General features: G+C 44.0%; 1 protein-coding gene across 1 annotated transcript in view; it reads right to left on the bottom strand.

Annotated features, from left to right (window-relative positions):
- The window catches only part of LOC122172147 (disintegrin and metalloproteinase domain-containing protein 29-like), a 54,163-nt gene that overhangs the window by 4,587 nt on the left and 25,291 nt on the right, over nucleotides 1-24,285 (bottom strand). Inside the window, exons 4-6 of the mRNA XM_065596388.1 lie at nucleotides 24,122-24,233; nucleotides 14,746-14,863; nucleotides 6,969-7,020 (exon numbers count right to left, since the gene is read on the bottom strand). Of these exons, the coding sequence (XP_065452460.1) occupies nucleotides 6,969-7,020; nucleotides 14,746-14,863; nucleotides 24,122-24,233 (282 nt within the window). The remainder of the gene's footprint in view (nucleotides 1-6,968; nucleotides 7,021-14,745; nucleotides 14,864-24,121; nucleotides 24,234-24,285) is intronic.

The following is a 24,285-nucleotide window of genomic DNA, read 5'->3' as shown; positions in this document are numbered from 1 at the left end:
TGAAACTTATCCTTATGGAAAAGTCAGTGTGCCTGGCTTCCAACCCTGGACCACAGACCCTCCCCCTCCCCCAGACACTGGTCTCTGCCAACCCCAGTGACGGCTTCCAACAGACATTCCCTGTCATCCTCACAGAGGAAATCACTGTCCTCAAAAAAGGTGGTTAAAAAGTGAGCAACAAACTCTCCTTCCAGGGAATCAGCTAAAAAGAAACAATCCGTAGCTAATTTGACACTCTCGGTACCGACCATGGTGCTGTTGAGCACCTACGAGTCAGCGGGATCCTCTGGTATTGCTGATACTGCAAAACCCAAAGACCCTAAGTGGATGGGCTCTGAGAGGAATGGCAAAGAGAAGCTTACTTCTTCCTCCATGGTACCCACAGAGCCGCTTGAACATGTAGCACCAGGCAGTTTAGTATCACTGCATTCTATCCCTGCATAGCACAGCCACATTGTTGTACCAACAACCTTTACAACTTCAGTGGCACCACCACCAACATCCTCTGCGGTACTGATGCTCAAACGTCTTGTGATGGGGTGTCTGCCCCACACTGGCCCATAAGGGGTTAATAGAGCCCTAGGGAGGCTGCGCAGGAAGCAGCCAATCACAGAAGGGCTTATAGGAGCTGCCAATCAGGGCTGGGCTTGCCCATATAAGAAGGGCTGGGGAGTAGAGCACCTTCAGTCCGTCCTGGAGCTTGAGGAGAGAGGTGGACTGGCTGTCTTTGAGGTTGAAGGCAGCAAGCACCATGGACAGAGCAGTGCTGCAGGCAGAGACCTGGGGAGCTAAAGGCAGCTCCTGGCACGTTGCAGGGATTTGCAGGCTGAGGCCCTCAGGCACGGGCAAAGAGGGTGCTGGGGCCGCAGGGAAGTGGCCCAGAAAAATCTACTGAGGAGTCGAAGGGGGCGCCGCAAGCAGCGGCCATCTACAGGGTCCCTGAGTCAGGAACCGGAGTAGTGGCAGGCCTGGGTCTCCCCCTCCCCCAACTTGCCACTAAGGAAGTGGCTGGACTAAGGGACTGTGACATTCCCCTAGAAGTGGGGAGCACAGAGTGTGGCACAGCCGGAGGGCTGTGTCCTGAAGAGGACACCATGGTCTATGGTGCGACACAGGTCCAGGAGCACAAGTGACGGTAATGAGGCACAACCAGAAGAGGGCACACTGGCGAACAGAGCTAATCCCCGGGACAGCCAGCAGGAGGCGTTGCAGTGGTGAGTCGCAGTTCTACAATTCCTTTTCCACAAAGACCTGTTAGTCTCGGCAACCCCGGAATCTCCCCTTCTTGGTACTGATATTACTCTGGCACACTCGGTACTGTTCCAATCTACACCACCATCCAAATCGACCCCTCCTTTTTCCAGTGAGAATGATGATGAGGAGGAAGGGGACATTTACTCCTCATGCCACCCCTCACCCATTCAGACAACCACCAGATGAGGTCCAATCGAGCAAAACTTTATTTCAGATGCTCTGTTAGGACTCACTGTCTTATCACTTGCAGATCCAACTCTGAAGCCCCATCCTTCCAATGAGGGGCACTGCTCTACAGTCACCTAAAATGGAGCACCCACAGGGACATTCCTCAAAGAAGAAGAGGTTACTCACCTTGTGCAGTAACTGAGTTTCTTCAAGATGGGTGTCTCTCCCTCCTCCCCTCTACTTTGGAGTTCAGATATGCACTCTGTGGTGGAGAAGGAACTGAGGGTGGTTTGGTCGCACAGCGCTATGTAGCCACCATAAGTGGTGCGAGATGGGGAGAGTGCATGTGTGACCCAAGTGGGCACTGCTACTGAAATTCTCCAACCCAGGTTCAGGAAAGCACATTCACCTAAAATGGAGCATCCACAGGGATATTCCTTGAAGATGAAGGAAAGGTTAAAGAGGAGGTAGAAAGACTGCTGTGGGTGCAGAGTGGGTGGCCTATATTTCTCCCCTCCCCCTTGGAGAACAGATTGCTGAGAGGCTGTTTGTTCTGTCATAGAAGCAGCAAACCAAGCTGTGGGGCAGTTCCAAATTAATATAGAGAGTGTAATTTGAACAAAACAACAGAGTTTCAGGTATTTTGGTGGGTGTGGTTAAATCAGAAGTCAGACCCCGACCAATGGATTTCTTTTTATGTGCGAGAACAGAATTTTAGAATGTTAGCACCTGGAGCAGGAGCTCCTTGCCAAATTCCACACCTACAGAATTATGAACTACATTGGACTCTGACTAAAATATGCTACATGCGTATCTAAAGTTGCAACTGTGTGATTAATACATTAGATTTTTAGATTATTAGAAAAATAATATAAAACCATGTAATTAAGGAATGTATAATAAAAGTGTACTCACAACTGGTCAAAGATAAGGTAGTGGTTGCAATTTTAACTTTGGCATCATCTGACTTTTGAGTATTTAGTCATGCAACCTTAACGCTTCAGTCTGAGTGACAAATGCTAGAATCATCATGCTTCCACTACTAAAACATCCTTGGAATTTCTAAATATTATTGACGAACATTTCCTAACTCAGAGTGTTGCACTCAGCATGGAGGAGTTTTTTTTATTAGACCTCATCTTGACCAATAAAAAGGAACTGATCACAGAACTCAAAATTAATGCTAAATTAAGTACAAGAGATCATGACTTGGTCACCTTTATAATGTGCAAACAGAATAAAGTCCAGACCAGTGATATATATATTTGATGCTTTAAAAGGTCTAGTTTCAAAAAGCTGAAAACAATTATAAGCCAAAGCAGTTGGGAGGAAGAATGTAATCAGAAAAATGTGAATGATAATTGGGAACTGTTTAAGAACACCTTACTAAATGTCCCAAAGGCCCACAAATAACGAAGATGACTGTATTGGTTAAAAAAAAAACAATCTGGCTTAGAGGGGAAGTGAAGGCAGCTGTGAAAAATAATATAGGAGAAGTTGAAAGTAATGAATATAAATCAGAAGCTAGAAATTGTTGAAAATTGATAATGGAAGCAAAGGGACATAAGTAGAAATACATGGCCAGCATAGTTAAGGACAATGAGAAGGAGTTTTTAAAGTATATTAGCAACACAAAGAATTTTAATCATCACATTCATTCATTACTAGATGAAATGGTAGCACTAGCAATAATAATGCAGAAAAGGCAGAAGTGTTCATAAATATTTCTGTTGTATACTTGGGTAAAAATAAACCAGATGATGTAGTCATATCAAAGGAAATACTCTTTGTGTAAGGGGACTGTTGCCCCCTTACTAACACTCAGTGGGGGTGTTTTGGTTGGCTGCTCCCAGCACTAAAAGGGGAAGGGTCGATGGCAAATCAGGAGCCTGAGACTGACTGTCCCCAGGAACAATGGGGAGAGGCCAATGCTCCAGATCAGCCTGATTGACAGGGCGGGCAGGCTAATCAGAGAGTCAGGAGGCCGGGGGGGTCCCGTCCTCCGTGTGAACTGGAATGGCCTGAGACAGACAGAGTGGGGCCGAGCTAAGGAGAGAGCAGGGGCCCGAGCCGAGCTGCTGGGAGCAGAGCTGCAGCCCCAAAGCCAGAGCACAGCCCAGAGAGAGCAGAGCTGTAGCAACCAGAGCCAGAGGGGCCAGACAAGCAGCCAGGAAGCAGGTCAGAGCTGGGAGCAGAGTCACAGAAGCAGCCTGCAGAGCAGAGCTGTGCTGGGGGCAGAGCTGCAGCAACCAGAGCCAGAGAGGCCAGAGAAGCAGCACAGGGAGCTGAAGGCAGAGGAGCAGCAGCAGCCGTGCTGAGGCAGAGTGGAGCTGGAGCCGGGGCTGGAGCAGTCCGGAGCTGGGGCTGGGGCAGTCCGGAGCCGTGTGCAGTCCGAGTGTGGTGAGCAGCTGGGGAGAGTGAGGGGGACCCTGGGCAGTGGACCCAGCACAGGGAGACGCCTCAGCCAAGAGGCCTTGCAGGCCAAACTTGCAGGGGGATCATAACCCCGACCGGGCGGGGGCGACGCTGGGAAGAAGGGTCCTGCCACCTAGAGCCTGAGAGCGTGTGGCCACCACCAGAGCAAGTGTCCAACCCACAGCGTCCCTGCAGCACAGACAGGGCCTGAGAAGGAGCCTGGGACCTACAAGGAACAGACTGAACTGCCCTGACGTTCCAGAGACACTGTTTGTAATGTTCCCTGCCACAGAGTGGGGTGATGTGTTTTCCTTTAACCTTTCCCATTTTTTCCTTATTCTTTTTTAAAATTAATTGTTAATTAAACAACTTGTATTTGCTTTAAATTGTATGGAATAATCAGTGGGTCAGGGAGGTGCCCAGTGCAGAGAGAGTACCCCGGAGTGGGGACACCCTAGCCCCTGTCCTAGGTGACCACAGCAGGGTTGGGGGTCGAGCCCCCCAGGAATCCTGGGCCCAGCCTTGTTGGGGTTACGAGGACTCAGCCAAACAGGAGAGTGGAAGGGGAGCCCTCAAGGGCAGGGAGGCCTCTGGGTAAAGGAAGTGGGAGCGGGGACTCAGATCCTTTCGCTAGTCCACTTCACCGGGGTAGTGCAGAAGCCAGGAAAGTTCCCCACAATAGCGGGACCATTCCCCCGCTTACATTTGCACTCCACTAGTATCTCAGAAGGATGTTAAACAGCAGCTACTCAAGTTAGATATTTTTAAATGAGCAGGTCTGGATAACTTGCATCCAAGAATTTTAAAAGAGCTGGGTGAGAAGCTTGCTGGACTGTTAATGTTGGTTTCCAATAAGTCTTGGAACACAGAGGAAATTCCAGAAGACTGGAAGAAAGCGAATGTTATTCCAATATTTAAAAACAGTAAACATGATGGATAAATCTAATAGTGTTGATGTAATATACAGCAATTTCTGTAAGGCATTTGATCTGGTACCACATGATATTTTTGTAACAGATATGGCAATTTCCTGCACTATCTTTGGGATATCTTACTGTATTAAGTATATGTACCGTTGTGGAACAGGGACTATAAGTAATGCCATGGGAAAGGTAACTGGAATTAAGAACAATGGGGGGTGGGGAGGAAGAGGGGTGATTAGGTAAATTCACTCAGATTGTAACACTTCCAGAGAAGTACACCTCCGTGGGTGATGCTTACATATACTTGCTCAAACTGGATTATCCAGAAGCCAACAGACAAAGAAAGGACTTTTGGATAAATAGCCTGAGTTTAAACTGACTCAGGGCATTCTTTCTGATCCAGAAAATGGACAGGACCTTTTGTCCCCAGTGGGTGTGGGGAAGGTTTGGAAGGACTGATACTTGCCATTGGGGTGGAGTTGGAGTGGAGTGACCTCTGGGAAGATTTTTAACATGCGTGTAAATTCTTGTAGTATTTTAATCTGTGTTTTTAATGCTTTCACTTTAAGAATAATGTGCTTGCTTAGAAAGGGCTGTGTGGTAACTTAGAACTGTGGGCAATTACAATTGTTCATAACCTCTGAGGAGAAAGCAAATTGCAGACATAGGTCAATTTAGGCCATCTGGCTTGCTAGGAAACTCACAGTGTAGACAGGGAACAGTGCAGCTTGAGAAAACCCCGCTCAGGAAAAAGAAAGATGTAGGTCTCTGTCCAAGAGAGATGATGGCTGAAAAGCCAGGAGCCTACAATGGGTGCCGTTGCCGGACCATGAGTGGGAAATACAGGTGCAGTTGCCCTGAAATGTGGCTATTTTGATTTAAAATCTAGAAAGATATAGAATTAACATGGCACATATTAAATGGATTAAAATATGGCTAATTATTAGGTCTCAAAAAGTAATTGTAAATAGGCAATCATCAGATGGGTGTGTTCAGGCCTGCCGATGGGGGAGGGCAAGAGGGCAATTGCCCAGGGGCCTGGGAGATTTAAAAGGGCCCGGGGGGCTCAGGCTGCCACCGCTGCTGCAGTAGTGGTGGCGGCAGCCAGGAGCCCCGGGCCCTTTTAAATTGCCTGGGTGGGCTGCAGGGTTCCTACAGCGGTGCGCAACCGCTCCGGGTCCAGTGCTTTGAGGGGCCCTGCACGGGCCGGCACAGTCGGTCCCGGAAGTAACAGCGTCCCAGAAGTGATGAATCATCACTTCTGCCCCAGGCTCCCGTCCCCTCAGGGATGGCCCTGGTGCCCGGAATTGCTCTCAGAGGGCATGGGTGTGTTTCTAGTGGTGTCCCACAGGGATCAGTTCTTGGCCCTAATTAAATGTTTTTATTAATGACCCAGAAGAAAACATAAAATCATCACTGATTAAGTTTACAGATCAAACAAAACATTGGGGGAACAGTAAATTACAAAGAGGACAGGTCACTAATACAGAATGATCTGGGCCATTTGGTAAGATGGGCACAAGCAAACAATATGCATTTTTAATATGGCTAAATATAAATGTATATATCTAGGAAAAAAGAATGTAGGCCATATTTACAGAATGGGGGACTTTATCCTCAGAAGCAGTGACTCTGAAGAAGATTTGGTGGTCCTCATGGATAATTAGCTAAACATGTGGCCAAAATGGCTAATACAGTACTGAGATGTATAAACAGGGCTTTTTTTCTTGCCAAATATCAACTTGCTACCCCAAAATGTTCCTGTGTTATAACTGTTGAGAGAACGCTTGCAGATTATTATTTTTTTTTTGCATTGGGAAAATATGTTTCCAAATCTCCTTGTTTGTAAAATAGCTTAATGACTTTTTTGCTTACAATTAAAAAACCAAACCAAAACCTAACCAACCAAAATAAAAACAATCCATGGGTGTCAAAAAATTCACCCCCAAATGTGAATGTTTTGGAAAGCTACAAGGAGCTAAAAATAAAACGATAATTGGAATGGCTTTGGGAACCTTATCTGTAGTAGTTGCAAAACTACTGTGCTCCTCCTGTCATATTCGGCTGTATTATTTTCAGATCTACATGATCATTTTTCAAATTGCAAAAAAGGAGGATAAGTTTTGATTATCTTCCAGACTAGAAAATGCTCATATGCTCTTCACATATTAAAGAGTAACTGAAGTGAGCTATATGAAAAACACTTACTGTGCCCGCAGCATCAGAACTACCTTGTGTTGTCTGTCTTTTTCTGGAGGGCCTACAATACAAACCACATGCTGTTTAGACAATAGAGTTTGTGAACAAGCTGAAACTGTAATTATTATGCATGGTTTTGAGAAGATGCTTCTAACATCTATCAAACCAGCTGTGTTACATGACAGAATGTTAGTTAATCATGTTTCTGCATTTCAGATTAAACCAGTCTAGGTGAATGGGTTGCTCTTTCACCTTAAGTAACTGGCATTAGTGTGCAAATGTTGGCTCCTGCCAGCCTCCATCTCTCTGGAACTCCTCACTCCAGGTTTTCCATAGCACTTTGTATAACCTTTGATCCCTGAAAGTGGATTGATGCTAAATTGAGGTTTGGCCAGAGGGAAAAATGCCAATAAACCCACTTAAGGCACCAGAGCAGCCCACTAGCTGTGGAAGACTGGAGGCAGAAGGGAAACTGAGGTAGCTGAAGCACCCAATGCTAGATCAGGTAAGATGCTCCTACACTCATACACAAGTTTCTTATTAAATCTGCAGTCATGATGCTATTATAATAGGTCCTGAACAAAGTAAAAAAAAGTGCATTCTGATGACCAGCGAAGCTAGTCTCTGGAATGTACCAGGTGAGTTTTAGAAATAAATAGAATAATCACATTTTTTTCTTTATTGAAAGAAACAGGACATTAAATGCTGTATGGCAATCCCATCATATTCTGAGCCATCATCCCTTTGTCATTTTATCTTTTTTAGCTGTGTAACCGTAACTCTGTATTAACTTTTTCTACATTAAATTTAGTTTCTTTTTTTTAAAAACCAAAAAGGAATTTTCCTTTGCTTAGTAATAGCATTTAAATAGTCCCATTTAGGCACTACAGTTCTAACATACATGAGGAAAATTTGGGAGGAGGGCTAGCTCCCATCTATGCTGCTACTAAATCCAGTCAAAAATTTTCATATGGAAAGTTTTCCAGCAGAAAAAATGAGGTTTTGTTCTCTCTGAATTTTTTGCAGGGAAACTTCATTTTTGATGGAAATTTTTGATTTTCCTACAGGAAATTTTGATTTTTTTTGTCTTGACTTAAAATGTTGTTTTGATTTTTGAAGATTAAAAATATTCATTCTCCATTTTCAGATGTGTGGGGGTTCTCTTCCATTTTCTTTCATTTTTCTGTTGGAAAACAGTAAGAGTGCAAGAAATGCTTTCCCCCCGCTTTCTCACACTTTTATTTTATCTTCTCCACACTCTCCAATGAAAATAAATATCTGTGTGTCAGGGGTGGAATAACAGAGGGAGAGAAAAGGGAAGAAAGCCTCAGACCCAAAAATGGCAAACTGAATTTTTCACTTTCCAAAAAAATAGTGTCCTGCTCTGCAGTTTTTAGGAATGCAAGTATGACAGCTTGGGGAATCTGTGTATGTACACCTTATGAATTCTGACTGATGTTTTGAAGTTATTATTATAAAACTGTTGTATGCCTCTATATGGATGCGGAATCCACCATTTGCTCACAGAGGCTGAACCACGTCCCTACCAGATAAAAGACAATGGAGAGTTGTTAAGGAGGCTGGCTGTGGATGGGAGAAACTACTTGTTTGCAGGGAGGGGGAAGTGGAGAGAGGGGGAGCTTACTTACCTTGCACTGTAACTGGCGTTCTTCCAGATATTTGTACCCATGAGCGACCCACTTCAGGGGTCCATGAGCCTTTGACTGGGGACTTTTGGTAGTAGTGCCCGTTGGAGCTGCACATGTACCCTAGCTACCCACGTGCCCCATATTAAGAATATATAGGGCAGTGCCAGGCAAACTGCACTCAGTTCCTTCTTTACCACAAAGTCCCAGCATGACAAAACTCCAAAACAGAGTGGAAGGAGGGTGGGTAGATGAGCACCCATCAGGACAAACATCTAGTAACTGTACATGGTAAATAACTTCTTCTTCTTCTTCTTCTATGGGTGCTCCACTTCAAGGGATTCCCCAGCAGTACTCCATACAGGAGATGGGTGTTTTGGAGATTGGTCTAAGACTGAAGAACAGTAAAAGGCAGCATCTGCCCCAGAGAAGTGAACCAGAGCATAATTCTTTGAGGTGGTGCGAAGTGAAGCCCAAGTGGCAGCTTTCTTGATTTCTGCAAGTGAAACATTCTTCAACAGAACTATGGATGTAGACTGATCTGGTAGAATGGGCTGTAGCTCTGGGGGGAGGGAGGGCTTGGAATTAGCAATCTCATAAAATAAAATGCAACCAGAAACCCATTTGGAGTCTTCGGGTTGAGACGGGGCTTGTAGTAACTTGAATTCTTTGAGATATGTTGTCCCTATGTATAGTGCATTTCAGGATTGTAAATGTGTTCCATGCACCCAGGACCAGAGATTTTTCCCTAGCAGTGTCTGTCTGGTCCATGCATACACCCTTGCTCTCCTCATGCTCTGCACTGAGGGAATAAAGGGGGCTGCCAGATTGCCACCATTTTAGTTCCTTCTCTATTGGTAGGCACCCAGGAACCTAGGCAGTGGGGAAGGCGAGCGGGTAGTTCACTACTCATAGGAACTAAACATCTCAAAGAACTCAAGTTACTACAAAGTGAGTATCCCACTGTCCTTCAAGTACTTGTCCCTATGTGTAGTGCACTGCGGCTGATGCACAAGCAGTGTCTTTTTTGAGGAGGAAGGTGCCTGGAATCCTAGGCCACAACAGAATGCAGAACTGCCCTGCACAGATACACATCCAAAGTGGCTGCTTGCACCAGAGTATAGTGTCTTGTGAATGTGTGTACAGAGCTCCAAGTTGCTTCTCTGCATATGACAATACGAGGGACATCTCTAAGGGAAATGATACTTGAGCTCTCGTTGAATATGCTCTCTCAGTGCATCTCAGGATCCACTTTGACAGCCTCTGGTTTCTCCTGTCATTCAGTCCACATACGGTAAAAAGAGCCTATGAGACTCACAAATTGACTATAACAGGGTTCAAAAAAGAACTAGATAAGTTCATGGAGGATAGGTCCATCAATGGCTGTTAGCCAGGATGGGCAGGGATGGTGTCCCTAGCCTCTGTTTGCCGAGGCTGGGAGTGGGCGGCGGGATGGTAATCGCTTGGTGATTGCCTGTTCTGTTCATTCTCTCTGGAGCACCTGCCATTGTCCACTGTTTGAAAACAGGATACTGGGCTATATGGACCTTTGGTCTGACCCTGTATAGCCATTCTTATGTTTAAAGTTTCCGAGCAATCTTGCTAATCAAACTGAGTGTAGATAAAATGCAGATACACTTTCAATGAACTGACAATCAAACAGGCAAAAAATGTAACACTAACAGAGCAAAGATCAGTTCAATAGCCAACTCCTAAATCTAGGCAATTTTCCACCAGAGGCTTATTGTAAAAGGGGAATAGATAGGCTTTGTTGCAAGAATTGTGTAAGATACAAGCAGTCAAGTTAGAAGTTTTCTAAAATAGCATTTATTGCAGTATTGTTATGTATAGAAAATATATTGAGAGCAATTTTAAGAAGTGTCTAAAAAGATTGTTGTTTTCCTCTCCTTCCAAGGTTTATATAGTAGGGCTCTTGACAGCCTGGCTTTACAATAGTTTCTTTTAAAAATTTTCTCTCTCAATGGGATCCTCAGATGCATAAACAGGGGAATCTTGATTAAGAGTAGAGAGATTATTTTGCTTCTGTATCTGGCACTGGTTCAACTGCTGCTGGAATACTATGTCCAGTTCTGGTACCCACAATTTAAGAAGGCTATTGATAAATTGGAGAGGGTTCAGAGAAGAGCCAAGAGAATGATTAAAGGATTAGAAAAATATATCTCATAGTGATAGACTCGAAGCTCAAACTAGTTAGTTTAACAAAGAGAAGGTAACATGGTGAGTTGATTTCAATGTATAAGTATCTACACAGGGAACAAATATTTAATAATGAGCTCTTCAATCTAGCAGAAAAAAGTATAACAGGATCCAATGGCTGGAAGTTAGAGCTAGACAAATTCAGACTGGAAATAAGGCATACATTTTTAACTGTGAGGGTAATTAACTATTGGGACAATTTACCAAGGGTCACGATGAATTCTCCGTCACTGGCAATTTTAAAATCAAGATTGGATGTTTTTTTAAAAGATCTGCTCTAGGAATTATTTTGGGGAAGTTCTATGGCCTGTATTATACAGGTATACCCTTGCCCTCACACTGTCCACCGACATTCTGATAATTTATCTGCATGCTGCAGGTGGACTTTCCCGGGTTCACCTTGAGACTGAGCCTTCTGACCAGGTCTAGAAGCATGGTGGTGGCTTCCTGTGTTTCCTGGTAAGATTGTCTCTTTAAAAGCCAATCGTCCAAGTAAAGGTACATCACCACCGGTGTTGGTTAAAGTAAACTTCCACACCTACAGTACCTCAATGAAAACTCTCAGTACTGCCAAGAGTCCAAGGGAAAGGACCTGATACTGGTAGTGTTGCTGGCTGGCCATGAACCTTAGGAATCTCCTGTGTGCTGGTTGAGTATTCACATGGAAGTAGACATCTCTAAGATCAAGGACCATGAACCAATCTCCTGGATTTAGAGAAGGCACAATATACAAGGTCACCATTCTGAACTTCAGGTTGCAGATAAATTTGTTCAGTTCCCTGCAGTCCAAGATGGGTCCTGTCTTTTTAGGACAAGGAAGTACCTTGAATGAACCCCTTTCCCTTTCTTGCTGAAGGTGCTAGTTCTTCTGTTTTTGTTTTGAGGAGTGACTATCTCCTGCAGAAGAATAGGTTAGTCCACTTCAGGTGCGCATACGCCTCAAGCCCTTGATTGGAGATTTTCCATTAGCAGTGACCATTCAGCCTGCGTGTGCATATTATGCACTCTTGTGCTGCACACTGAGGATATATAGAGCTGTACGGGAGAACCGCACTCAGTTCCTTCTCCATCCAAACATCCTACTGAGAACAGTCTGAAGTAGAGGAGAAGGGAATATAGTGGAGCACCCATAGGGACACACATCTCGAAGAACTGCAGTTACTGCATAAATTGAGAAACCTCTTCTTCAAGTAGTGTCTCTATAGGTGCTCCACTTCGGGTGGCTCCTGAGCTGTATCCCTAGAAGGAGGAGGGAGCTTCGGAACTAAGCCCAGAACTGACAATAGTACCTCATTACTAAGTGCCACCTTGAATCTGGTGGGATGGATCAAGGCATAGTGCTTAGAAAATGTATGTAAAGGAGCCCATGTAGCAGCCCTACAATATCTCAGATACTGGAATGTTTTTGGGTAATTATTCCTTCCTGTTTATTGATGTAAAATATGCAGGCCATATCGTCCATCATGATCTAATTGATTTGCCCCATTGAGAGGTGAGAAATGAAAGCAAGCATTCCTGACTGCCCTAAGTTCCAAAAGGTAGATGTGGAGATTGGTTTCCTGAGGTGACCATCTACCCTGAGTTGTGAGAGTACTGAGGTGAGCTCCCTATCTCAAGAGAGATGTATCCATTGTGAAGGTTGTTGTTGGAGGTGGGCGAATGAAAGGAATGCCAGCACAGACTTTGAATTGATTTTTCTACCAGTCTAGGGACTTCTTCATGGGGAGGGAAAACATGACTTGCCTGCTCAGGAAATAGGTCATTCTGAGCCAGCTCTGGAAGCAGTGGACGCATAGTCTTGCATGATCAGTCACAAAGGTGCAGGCTGCCATATGACTCAGGAAATGTACACAGTTCCTTACGGAGGTTCATTGACTCCCCTGAATGGTCCTGACTAGATATGCTAATGTTATGAATCTGTCGGTGGGGAGGTAGACCCTGGCTGTCAATGAATCTAAGTATGCCCCTATGAATTGTATTTTCAGTACAGGGTGGTATGTTGGTACCAGGGAAAAAGACAGCATAGAGGACAACTGGGATACCGAAAGACCCTGTGTACCTATGAGCAGTGGAGAGTCGGGTTCATCTGAGACAAAGAGGTCTTTAGGAAAGCTAAACTTCTGCAGGACCAGAGGTCAACTGAATAGAGGGGGACTAGTTAGAGTCTAAGCCAAGAGGTGTCAGTACCAGTGCTAATCTGGTCTTTGTGGGCATCTGACGATCTGACTGCACAGTAGTTTTCTGTGATGCAGAAGCCATGGATGGTGTGGAGGGTGCAGAGGTCAGTACTGAGACTTCTGAAATATCAGAGTCTCTTGTATGGTTTCTTTGGTACTGGACACCCAGCATGGGTCAGTCGGTGGTTCCCATCAGTAGTGGGTACCAGGAGACTTAGAGCTACTGGAAGTCTTTTTTTAGATGGTACTGGGCGCTCAATACTGAAGGAGCTTGGAGCCTCAACAACACTTCTTTTTTGGGCATCAATTCTCTGAAGTGATCTAGGTCTCTTGAAGCTGACAACTCCCATAGGATAATTGGAAAACTTCTTCTTTGAAGCCTTAGAGGAGTCTCCTATGGTCTCTTCCCAAGAAGGCCTATCAGGAGAATAGGCTGTAATGGAAGTCAACAGGGCACTTCAGTTACCAAAGACTGTTATATGTGGGGATTGTGCAGGCCTGGGTCTGATGAGGATCACAGGGAGTACCCACTGATAAGGAGTCTAAGTTTCATCTACCTGTTCTTCCTAGACCTGCTCCCAAAACCAATACAGATTTGGCACCTAGAAAGGCAGTGGAGATAGCTAGTATGCCCATCACTAACGGGAAGTCTGTGTATGTCTCTTGGCTTTCACTAGAGGTACCCCTGAAAAGGTAAACTGTAAACCAGAAGGCTTCGTTGGGATTCTGGTGAATGTGCTAAAGCTGTTGGGGAGACCGCACTAGTTTCAGGACCTAGGCATTTCGACTGCAGATGTCACTGCTGCCAAGAGGCGTCTCCTACTTGAGATCTGCTCCAGGAGTGTGTGGCCAGAGGCACAAAGCCAGGAACAGTGCCTAAGCTCAACCCTGTCCCAGCAAGCAAAGGGCATGTGGGATTCAATATGTGGATTAGAAGTGGGCAAAAAGAGGAAGTGTGTGAGAAGGTCTCTTTCTGTTAAAACTTTCAAGGTTTTGAGAATATTTAATCCCAAAACTGGACAAAATGTCAAATCCACAAAAAATAATTGAAGAAAGGACTTTGAAGAAAAAATCCACTTTGAGACAACCAAAACATAACTTTTTAGCTTCCCAGCTACCCTCAAGGAAGGTTCAAGTCAATTTCACAATAAATTGAGAAGAGGCCTCCAGCCCTGCTGCTGGAAAGACAGAGAGCCCCTTCACTCTGTTTCCCTGCCAATCCCCTCAAGTTCCCAGAGCAAGTAAGGTGTTGTCATGATGCTCTGCCTGTCTGTCCCCTGGAGCCAGTTGGGAAAGTGGGGAGGCAGAGCTTCCGATTCAGAGCCTGTCTGTCCCCCTGGAGCTAAGGGAAAGGTGGGAAGGTAAAGCACACCAGTGATGTCCTTCCCCATCCCCTGGCACTGCGGTGAGATGGTGATTGATGAAGATTTAGTTGAATCTGTACTAGATTTGATGAAACATTTTATTTTGCCTAATTGGCATTTTCTGACTAAACTCAGTTTTGGAAGAAAATTTCCAAGTGGCTCTAAGTTAGATTTCCTCACAGCAGTCTGGTGAGTGTCCAGCAGCCGGGAGCCCAAACAGATCTGTGACAGCACCCTAGGCTAGTAATGGACCAGTTAGTAAATATAACAGAGGTGCTTTTGCAAGTGACCAGCCAAGTGTAACACTGGGGGAGCTGGGATTTGAAATAAGTAAAAGTGTCATAACCTTCTATAGTGTAAATATGAATGGAATTTTACTTACCTGCTAAAGACCTGAGCAATTTGAGTTCTCTTATGCACAGCAAAGCTGAGAACCAGAAGAAGAAGAAGGATGCTTCCAATTGCTACTCCCATAATGATGGCAATGTCACTATTGGAAACTTGGAAAGAAACAGACACGGAACATTACACTTTGTTTGCACTTAGGACTTACTCATACAACTGTAACAAACATTTCCGTATAAACAGATGCTTGTCCCTGTAAGAAGTGTGCATGCATCACACACACATACAGCTATCTCATATGTACATTAACAATACTAGCAAAGAGGGCCTCCAAATTTGTTTTGTCTGCACAAAATATGCCAGCATTGCTGTTTGTTTCTGCTGTGCATTCCCCCCTAATCATGGATACCTATCTCATAGAACTGGAAGGGACCCTGAAAGGTCATTGAGTCCAGCCCCCTGCCTTCACTAGCAGGACCAAGTACTGATTTTGCCCCAGATCCCTAAGTGGCCCCCCTCAAGGATTAAACTCACAACCCTGGGTTTAACAGGCCAATGTTCAAACCACTGAGCTATCCCTCCCTGGCAGCATGTGGGCAAGCGGTGTGGTTGGCATATTGCACGTGAATTATGATGCAATATATCTGACCAAAAAAAAAAGCGAATGCAGTTTCAGGTTGTGTATGCACAAGCATCAGATCATGGAGTAAAGAGAGAATACTTCTTTTCTATATGGGCCTAGAGTGACCACACCTAGAATTGAGTTCATTTTTCAGCACTACAGTAACAGAAAGATATTTACAAATTAGAGGGAGTGAAAAAAAATAATGAAACTATCCGGGATCTTGAGGGTTTGATTCACAAGGAAAAAGTAACAGAGATACTAGGTTGAGCAATGACTAAGGGGGAATATGGCAACAGTCTACAAATATGTAAGCATTCTCAACTGAGAATGCTCTGCTTCTGCCGACCCTAGTAATTCAACCAGAAATGTTAGCTGCTACTGTAAGAGAGGCAGTCTCTCAAAACCTGGATCCCGGGCTAGACAGAGCTTTAAATTTCATACCCAACATCCAGAACTGCAGCCACAAATGAACAGATACCCAGTACAGATCATACATCATTACTGTTATATGCCAATAGCTAACTCACTCAGTTCAAGAGGAGAGCCACTGCCTTTTGCACCAACTACCTTCTGGGGGCAGATTCGGACCCACAGGAAGCATGGAAGGAGTACATAGGCCAGACAGGGTCCTTCCCCATGACCATCCCATGGACAGAAAAACACTTCTCTAAGGCAGTGGCACTGACACACAAAGCACCACATGGGAAAAGAATTCTGGGTGATACATACACTACAGAGCAGCCTGAACTCATGTCTCTGGGTGCCTCCAGCTATCTCCATGATGTCAGCAGCACCAGTGTGTGTGTGTAACTGCATATTTGTGCAGGAGAGAGGGATTAAATGAAAGTGTGTTGAAGTTGCTGGAGGAGAGGCTAGGAATTGCTGTGTGGAGGGAGAAAGAACATTTATTCACCTTAAAGTAACTTTGTTAAATCAAGGGTAGCAATATACTGTGCCTCTCCCAGGTGGTCAAGGAGCTTGTCTACCTGCGGCCTTGGGTACACGTCAAATTGGGAAATTACACTGACCCTCCGGAAGTCGATACAGAACTGCCAGGTCTCGTCCGGCTTGGGAACAAGCACAATAGGGCTCCACCACTTCTGAAAGATCGCTCAATGACCCCAAGTTCCAACATAGCTTGGACCTCCTGTTCCTCCACTTCCTACTTGTTGCAGCTGGGTTGTTCAATGGATGACCTCTCCAGGGTTGGTGCATAGCTATGAAAGTCCTAGGCAAAGCCTCAATGAGACACCGGGCTTGCTTCAGCTGGTCCTCTGAGAGTGTATCCCCGAGCAGGGGTGTCTCAGGTTCTGTTTCCATGATAGCCTGCAGCCCCGGTTTGGGTTCCAGGGGGTACAGGATGATCAATAGCCCTTCCCTTTCGCACCAGGGTTTCAGAAGATGAATGTGGTAAATCTGTTGCTTCTTTTTCTAGTTGGGCTGTTGGACCTCATAGTTGACAGGGCCTGTATGGCAGATCACCTCATACAGATCCTGCCAGCGAGCCAGCAATTTTGACTCCTCGGAGGGGAGCTGTATGAGGACCTGATCTCCTGGTTTGAAGGTCTGCACTTGTATGTCCCAATTATATCCTCTCACCTGGGTTCCTTGGATGGCTCGGAGGTTCTCTTTTATGAGTTCTTGGAGCTGTATTACATATTGGAGTAAACCCTTGGTCCAGGACAGGGTCTGCTCCCATGTCTCCCTCATGAGATCCAGCAATCCCCGTGGCTGGCAGCTACATAGCAGCTCAAATGGAGAAAATTTAGTGGAGGCCTGCGGCACCTCCCAAACGGCGAGTAACGGGGAGGAAGAAGCTGGTCCCAGTGGTGAAGTTCTTCCAGCGGACACTTCCAGAGCATGCTTTTTAATGTTGGGTTGAACTGCTCAATCAAACCATGTGTCTGCGGATGGTATATGGATGTCCGGAGTCTTTTGATCCCCAGGAGGCCACAAACCTCTCAGAAGATTCGGGATGTAAAATTCGTGTTCTGGTTGGTCAGGATCTCACGGGGCAGGCCCCCTTCCCCCCCAAGGTGAAGATCTTTAGGAGTTCTGCTGCAATGACCCGGGCTGTGGCACTCCTCAGTGGCATGGCCTCGGAGAAGTGAGTGGCATCTCCTCTATAACAAAGGTGTATCGGAAGCCCGCAGCACTCTTCGTGAGGGGCCTCACCAAGCCTGTGGCCACCCTCCTGGAGTGATGAGTGTGTATTAGGTATATAAGTAAAGCAAGGCTGAAACACAAGGCCTACAGCAGTGGAAGGCAACTTGCGGCCCATGGGCTGCATGCAGCCCCTCAGGCTAGTACGCTGGCAGGCCATGAGACAGTTTATTTACATTGATCATCTGCAGCTCCCAGTGGCCACGGTTTGCCGTTCCCGGCCAATGGGAGCAGTGGGAAGCGGCAGCCAGCACGTTCCTGCAGCCCACCACTGGCCTATAGGCTGAGACCTGTAAGATTTTAGCTTAGACATACTAGCCAGGCTTAAGAATGTTTGACATGAGTGAGTGACCTAGGAATAAACCTATGCCAGCAAGGTCACAAGGTTATGGCATAAGATGTGCAAATAGGTGATGTTATGGAAAAATGCATTGCAATGTATTGTCCAAGACTGTGAGACACCTGATTGTAACATATTTGAAAGTCTCTCCTGACCACATCCCAATCGTGCACCCCTATATTCATGGAGTGTGGAAGTACTGAAAAGGAAAAGAGCATTGACACCTTCATGCATATGAATAAGGTGTTAGGTGTGGTCAGAATTACAAAATAAAAGGGTTACCTGGTTGGGTAAAAATGGAAAAACCAAGGTCTGGCTTCATGGGAAACCCCATCAGGAAACATCCTGTGACACTGCACCCCATATTATTCACAGTGATATTATTATGCTATTATTATGACATAATTATAATGCATTTTATGAAAGATAAGTCATGTGAGATGTCATTGAAAATGTTATGATTTGCTGAATAGGATTATCCTATTTGTATACATATATCATTTTTGTATCTGAAGTTGTGAATATTGACTATATATCTGTATTTCAAAATGCAGTTACACCTGGGGAATGCCCACTAGACAAGAGGCTTTCATTCTAGATAGCTGGGTGGGGAAGGGCCTATTCAGGGCAATGAGGTATTAGGAAAAAACAATAGGCCTTAGAAGCAGCTTATCTCCCACCTGGGGAGCTTTCTTGAGAACTGCTACAGACAGCCTACGAATAATAGCTGCTATGACTCAACAAAGACATGCAATGTGACCACATCTCTCTAGACTCCATCTTGGGATGTCAGTGTTTTTCCACAGACTGGTCTGGGAACTAAGCTTTGAAACAAAGTGTTCCCGCCACATGCAAAAGCTATATAAGGCAGGGAGTGACATCATCTGGTGTTCTTCGCTCCTCACAAAAGATGACTCCGGGAAACACCTGAGGAACAAAGACTGAACTGAGGGGAAGTGCTGGACCCAGGCTAAAGGGATTTTTAGCCTGTGAATGGGGATTCCAAGCTGTATATATTCCAGCAGTTATAACTCTAACTTTAAACGGTGTTCAGAGAAATTCCCACCACAAAAAGAAAGGCAGTATAATTATCAAGTTTAGGAAAAATTACAGCCCCACTGCACAAGTAGTAGCAGATCACCATTCACTAGCTGAAATGGTTACAAGACCAAACCATGAAGATGCTGAGCGAATGAAAGGATGACAACAGAAAATTTTGAATCCAGCTTAGCCTGAAAAAGTTGTTTTCCGCCTTCCATGAAGTTACGGAAAGAGAAGGGTGTAAAAACCCTCTCAAATAAGCAAATTCTCTCTGCTCCTTTCCTCAACTTTACAGCATTCACTATAGCCTCTCATCTCTGCTTAGCTTGTCTCTACAAGCAAGCCAGCTAAGGAGAAAACAGCCAAAGAGCAGCATCAAGAGGAAGCAACCTTTCAGTTCAGATGACAACATCATCAAGATTTCAACATGTATGGTGAAATGAAGTTGTAAAGCCCTGTTACAGGATTAAATTTAATGTTTTTCTTGTAATGATTTTTTAATGGTACTGAAATGCTATTAGACAGACAAGATGGGTGAGGTAATATCTTTATTGGACCAACTCCTGTGGGTGAAAGAGACAAGCTTTCAAGCTATGCAGAGCACATCTTCAGGTCTGGGAAAGGTAGTACTTGTAGTGTCACAGCTAAATACAAGGTGGAACAGATTGTTTTGCATAAGTATTTAACACATATTCTAAGGGACCATTCGAGGTGAAGAAGCCCACTTGTCTCTTTCACCAACAGAAATTGGTCCAATAAAAGATACTACTTTACTACCTTTTCTCTCTAATATCCGGGGACCAACATGGCTACAACAACACTGCAAACATTGAAATTCTATTGTCATTTAAGATATAACAGCTTCTCCTGTTAAACCAAATTATTTAGCCTATTGTGATGCTGTGTGATTGAAATATGACCATCTATATCATTGATATTGCCAATATTAGACAACTGCAACAAATCTTGTACAACCATGGCATGTAAGGTGTCAATGGAAAAGTTGTGATGTTCTAAGTATGATTATCCTGTTTATATGCATGTATCATTTTTGTATATGAAATTATGAATATTAGCTATGCACTGGTATCTTACATATGTGCTGTATTCCTGAGTAACACACACCAGAAAAAGATGTACATCATGGTTAGACAGCTGTAAGTTGATGGCCCATTAAAGACACTTAGCTCTCACAATGGGCCATAGAAGAAACTCATTCCCTCTACATAGATCTTCTGGCAGATGACTCAGCCTCCAAGGGGCCAATGGCTACCCCCTGTGAGTCATCAAGCCATGTAAGGACATTTGATATGCTCATGTGACCCTGGACTCCTGTGATGCTCCCCTCTGGTGTTATCCAGACCGGTGATCTGGTAGGTCACTCCAAACGGAGCCAGCCTTACCCTGTTCTGCTGTGAGAACCCCCACTCCAAGGCTGTTCACGCACAGCCTCTGGCATGTAAGCTGCTCCTTGGATTGTGCAACCAAATGACACTAGCCAATATCTCCAGTCCCAGACACAACCCTAGGAACCTCCATCTTACAGTGTCCAGTTATGCTCACTGGATGCTGCAAGCTTATATAAGTTCGTCAATTTAACAAAGAAATTGATGTGTACCAGGCTTCTTATCCCAAGGGGAGTCTCTGACACACTTCAAACTAAACGCACTGCTTCAGGTAGAACAAACAAACAGATTTATTAACTATAAAGATAGATTTTAAATGATTATAAGTCAAAGCATAACAAGTCAGAGTGGTTACCAAAATAAAATAAAATATAAGCACGCTGTCTAAACTCTCAACCCTATTAGACTGGGCAGCAGTGAGTTTTTCTCACCCCACTGGATATTGCAGTGTTGGAATCTTGTCTTCTTCTCAGTGGTTGCTTGCAGCATAGATGGGGGCAGGAGAAGGGCCCAGTATGTGTCTACTCTGTCTGTTTTATACTCTCAGTCCATGTGCTTGGGAAGCACAAGTCTAGGCATATCTGGAGGGCATTGCTGAATCTCTTCAAGCAAGGCTGAGTAATTCCCCTGGTGTGGCCTTATGCAGGCGAGTCATTGCATTATAGCTCCCTTGCTGGGCAATGGCTGCTGATGGGTTCTTTGACACCCTACCCAGGCATTGGTTACTTTCCTTGTTGTTGCCTCTGGGGAGCTAATATCTGGCTGATTCCCCTATTTACAGCATGCTTTAGTGACCATCATACAACACAATTCTCATAACTCCATATGCATTAACGATACACATATATGGACAGAGAAAGGACTCTCAGTAGATCATAACCTTTCCCCTGATACCTCACAAGGCATGCTTTATATGTAAGATCATAATTATATGAAAATGAGGAATATGGGGGTTACAGTACGCTCCTCCATAGTATAGAATGTCACAACTCCATCTTGTGCCAGTAACTTTCCACAAACTGGGCTGTGAGCTTTGTTTGAAACATAAAATTTCCAGGCACATGGCAAAGCATATAAAAGACCCTTGTGTTGACTCTTATTTTGTCTCTTTCGTGCTCTATTCCCTGGATTTACAACTAAAATGAGCATATTGAACTATGGACTGAGGACCTTCCAATCTTTTGAAAGTTACCAGAGAGACTTTACAAGCCAGCAGTCTCTACTATCACTGCTACAAACCTGATATAATGACATTGCAATTATTGTATGCATATGATTTATTAATCCTTTAACTCTTTTTTTATTAATAAACCTTTAGATTTTAGTTACTAAAGGATTGGAAGCAGAGTGATTATTGCGATATTGACCTGGCTAAGTGGCTGATTTCTCGGGATTAGAAGGACCCTATATGAGATGACATTGGCTTTCAATAACCATTCATCATAGTGTCCAGTGTCTGTGTGGTGAGATAAGGGCCAGAATGCCTAAGACGACTGTATTTTGACTTCTTTTTAATCTATGTGGTGAGACAGAAGTTTACTTTGGTCACTGGGTTAGTATATCTAATAATAAAATAACCACTAGTTTAGGGTGATTCTGCCCTATTTCTCAGCTGTTTGTCCTGAATCTGATATTCTCAGCTGTGACCCACTAAGGCCCAGTGACACCTATGTATTCCTGGGCAGGAGACATAAATTAACATTGGTAAACAGAGAGAAATAGTGGGATTTAATTTGGATTTAAGGTTTCATTGATTTGCCTCTTTCAACAAAGCTCCTTGAATGACTTCTTTTGAGTAACTGATTTAAATACTATTTTTGATTTCATAGCACGTAGTTAAGATTACTCACTTTTGCTCATTTATAACCTGTTATGTTATCCATTATTACTCAAAAAGGGCTCCTCTGCCCTTAAACAAAAGCCTTTTGTCCATCTATAAACTGTTTTATTATCTATGATACACTGAGATAAGGCTCACTACCAACTTTGGGAAATGAGGTACTTTGGCCCCCTCCAAGGGTAGACCAACTCTGAAAAGGTGTAATCTTTGTCAAAAGCTCTCCACAGAGAAACATATAGACAAGATTGTAAGAGAAGTAACCATAGTTTATTGTTTGTGTTCTCTTTTGGTTTTAATTTTTTCCCTCTCTTTAAGAATAGTCATAGTTAATAATTATGATTATTTTGCTTGTCTTTAGTTGTGGTATCTGCTAAGGCCTGGCAAAGAACCTCATGTGACTAAAACAGTGGGAGTCATGTCCTTGAATTGGTATTAAGAGAGACATTTATTAAGATTTGGCCTATTAGTTCTTATTATTCAAGACTATAAAATTTTAGTCACTTTTAAGATGAAATTACTTGGTGCTCAACAACTTGGAACAGTCCTTTTTACCCCAGATGCACCCCAGAAATGGACTATATGTGGACAATCACTGGAAGAATTGGGGAGATATGGGAATTCAGCGAGTTTATAAAAACTGGAAAGTAATAACCAGTTAAAAGGAATGGGTGACTACTAGGGCTGGGGGATTTAGGGTTATGGTAAGATGGAGAAATTCTACATAAGGAAGAAGAAAAATTCAAGGGGTTTGGGTAGGAACCCCCTGGAAGGTAGGCAGGAAAAAAGTGCATCACCTTCTTTACACTACTCTGGTGTCTATTTAGGGCCCGATTCTGATCCACTCATTCATGATGAATAGTACCTTAACTCCACAAGTTCCCAGTGATCCAGTGTGAAGTAAGGTGCTACTTGTGTAGCCCAAGGGGCTAGCTTTAGCATTTATTTTATTTGGCAGTAATGCAAGGAACCTACAGGCCTGTAACCTGTAAGACATGGGCTTGAGCAGTTAACATAAGGCTTGTGACCTATGTACTGTGGCACAGATAAATGGCCTAAACTTCACCCCTAAGTTTTGGGGAACTTGAAATAGAGTGTGTAAGGGGGAATTTTGTCCATAATGACACCGGCCAACCACAGGAACACGAGCTAACACTGGCTTTTGGAGAGAACATCTGCAGATATCTGAGCACAAGAGTGCCATAGCAACGAACTGATGTATATGATAAGAAGTTGAAATCATTAGTATACTAACCAATAGGAGAAGGGCACCTTAACACTAGTAGGGTGAAGGAATACAAATAAAGAAGAGGGGAGAAACTCCTATTGAATATGGATTAGCCATAGTGGCATCAGTGTAACATATTATAAAAGTTGCATCCAAGCCTGTGTGTGGGAGGAGAGAGAGGTGTAGCCCTTGGGAGGTGCCAGGATGATGAACATTGGAGGTGATGAGGAAGATAATGGTTAACATTTCAGGCTGTTCTTCAAGGGATGGTGTGAGTATATGGATGTTCAGATGTACATTCTGTATTATCTCTATTCACCTTACTGGGTTCGAGTGTTTGTGACTTTGCTAAATGTATTGATAAATTATTGTAGAATAGTGACAGTATCGCAACTGTGCACATCAGGGCTCCCAACTATACAGTCATTTTAATAATACTGGGCCCGATCTTGGGACAAGAACCTGTCAAATCTCAGAGTGATAACTGAGAATTCTTAAGTAATCAATATAATTAATACATAATTTATGGATCTGGCTACACTTAGTATGAGTAAGGATATCAGAATCAGGCCTTTTGAGTGTTATATAAGTAATGACTTCCAGCTCCTTTCAAGGGCAGCTCCAACTGACCACACTGCTGTAGTATAGACTGGATGTGACAAAGGCGTGGCTGACAGCTGCAAGGACCACATTAGAATACAGGTTACAGATTCCTGGCTTTAGACTAAAAAACAGGTTAAAATATAGAGTGCTTAGTTTTACACAGCACTTACTACTGGTAGTCGGCGGGGGTCCACTGTCAACACTTCCTCCAAAGCCTTTTAATGTACAGTCTGGAGGGGCCCAACCAAAATTACAATGGCAGTTTTTCTTACTGTTGCACATCTGAAATAGAATAAGGGTATAAATAACATGAACCAAATAAGCAATTTGATGA

This window comes from Chrysemys picta, chromosome 1 (genome assembly GCF_011386835.1).
Source record: "Chrysemys picta bellii isolate R12L10 chromosome 1, ASM1138683v2, whole genome shotgun sequence".
Taxonomy (NCBI): Eukaryota; Metazoa; Chordata; order Testudines; family Emydidae; genus Chrysemys; species Chrysemys picta.
The sequence above is the reverse complement of the archived record's forward strand: the minus strand, read 5'-3'. Positions and strand labels throughout refer to the sequence as shown.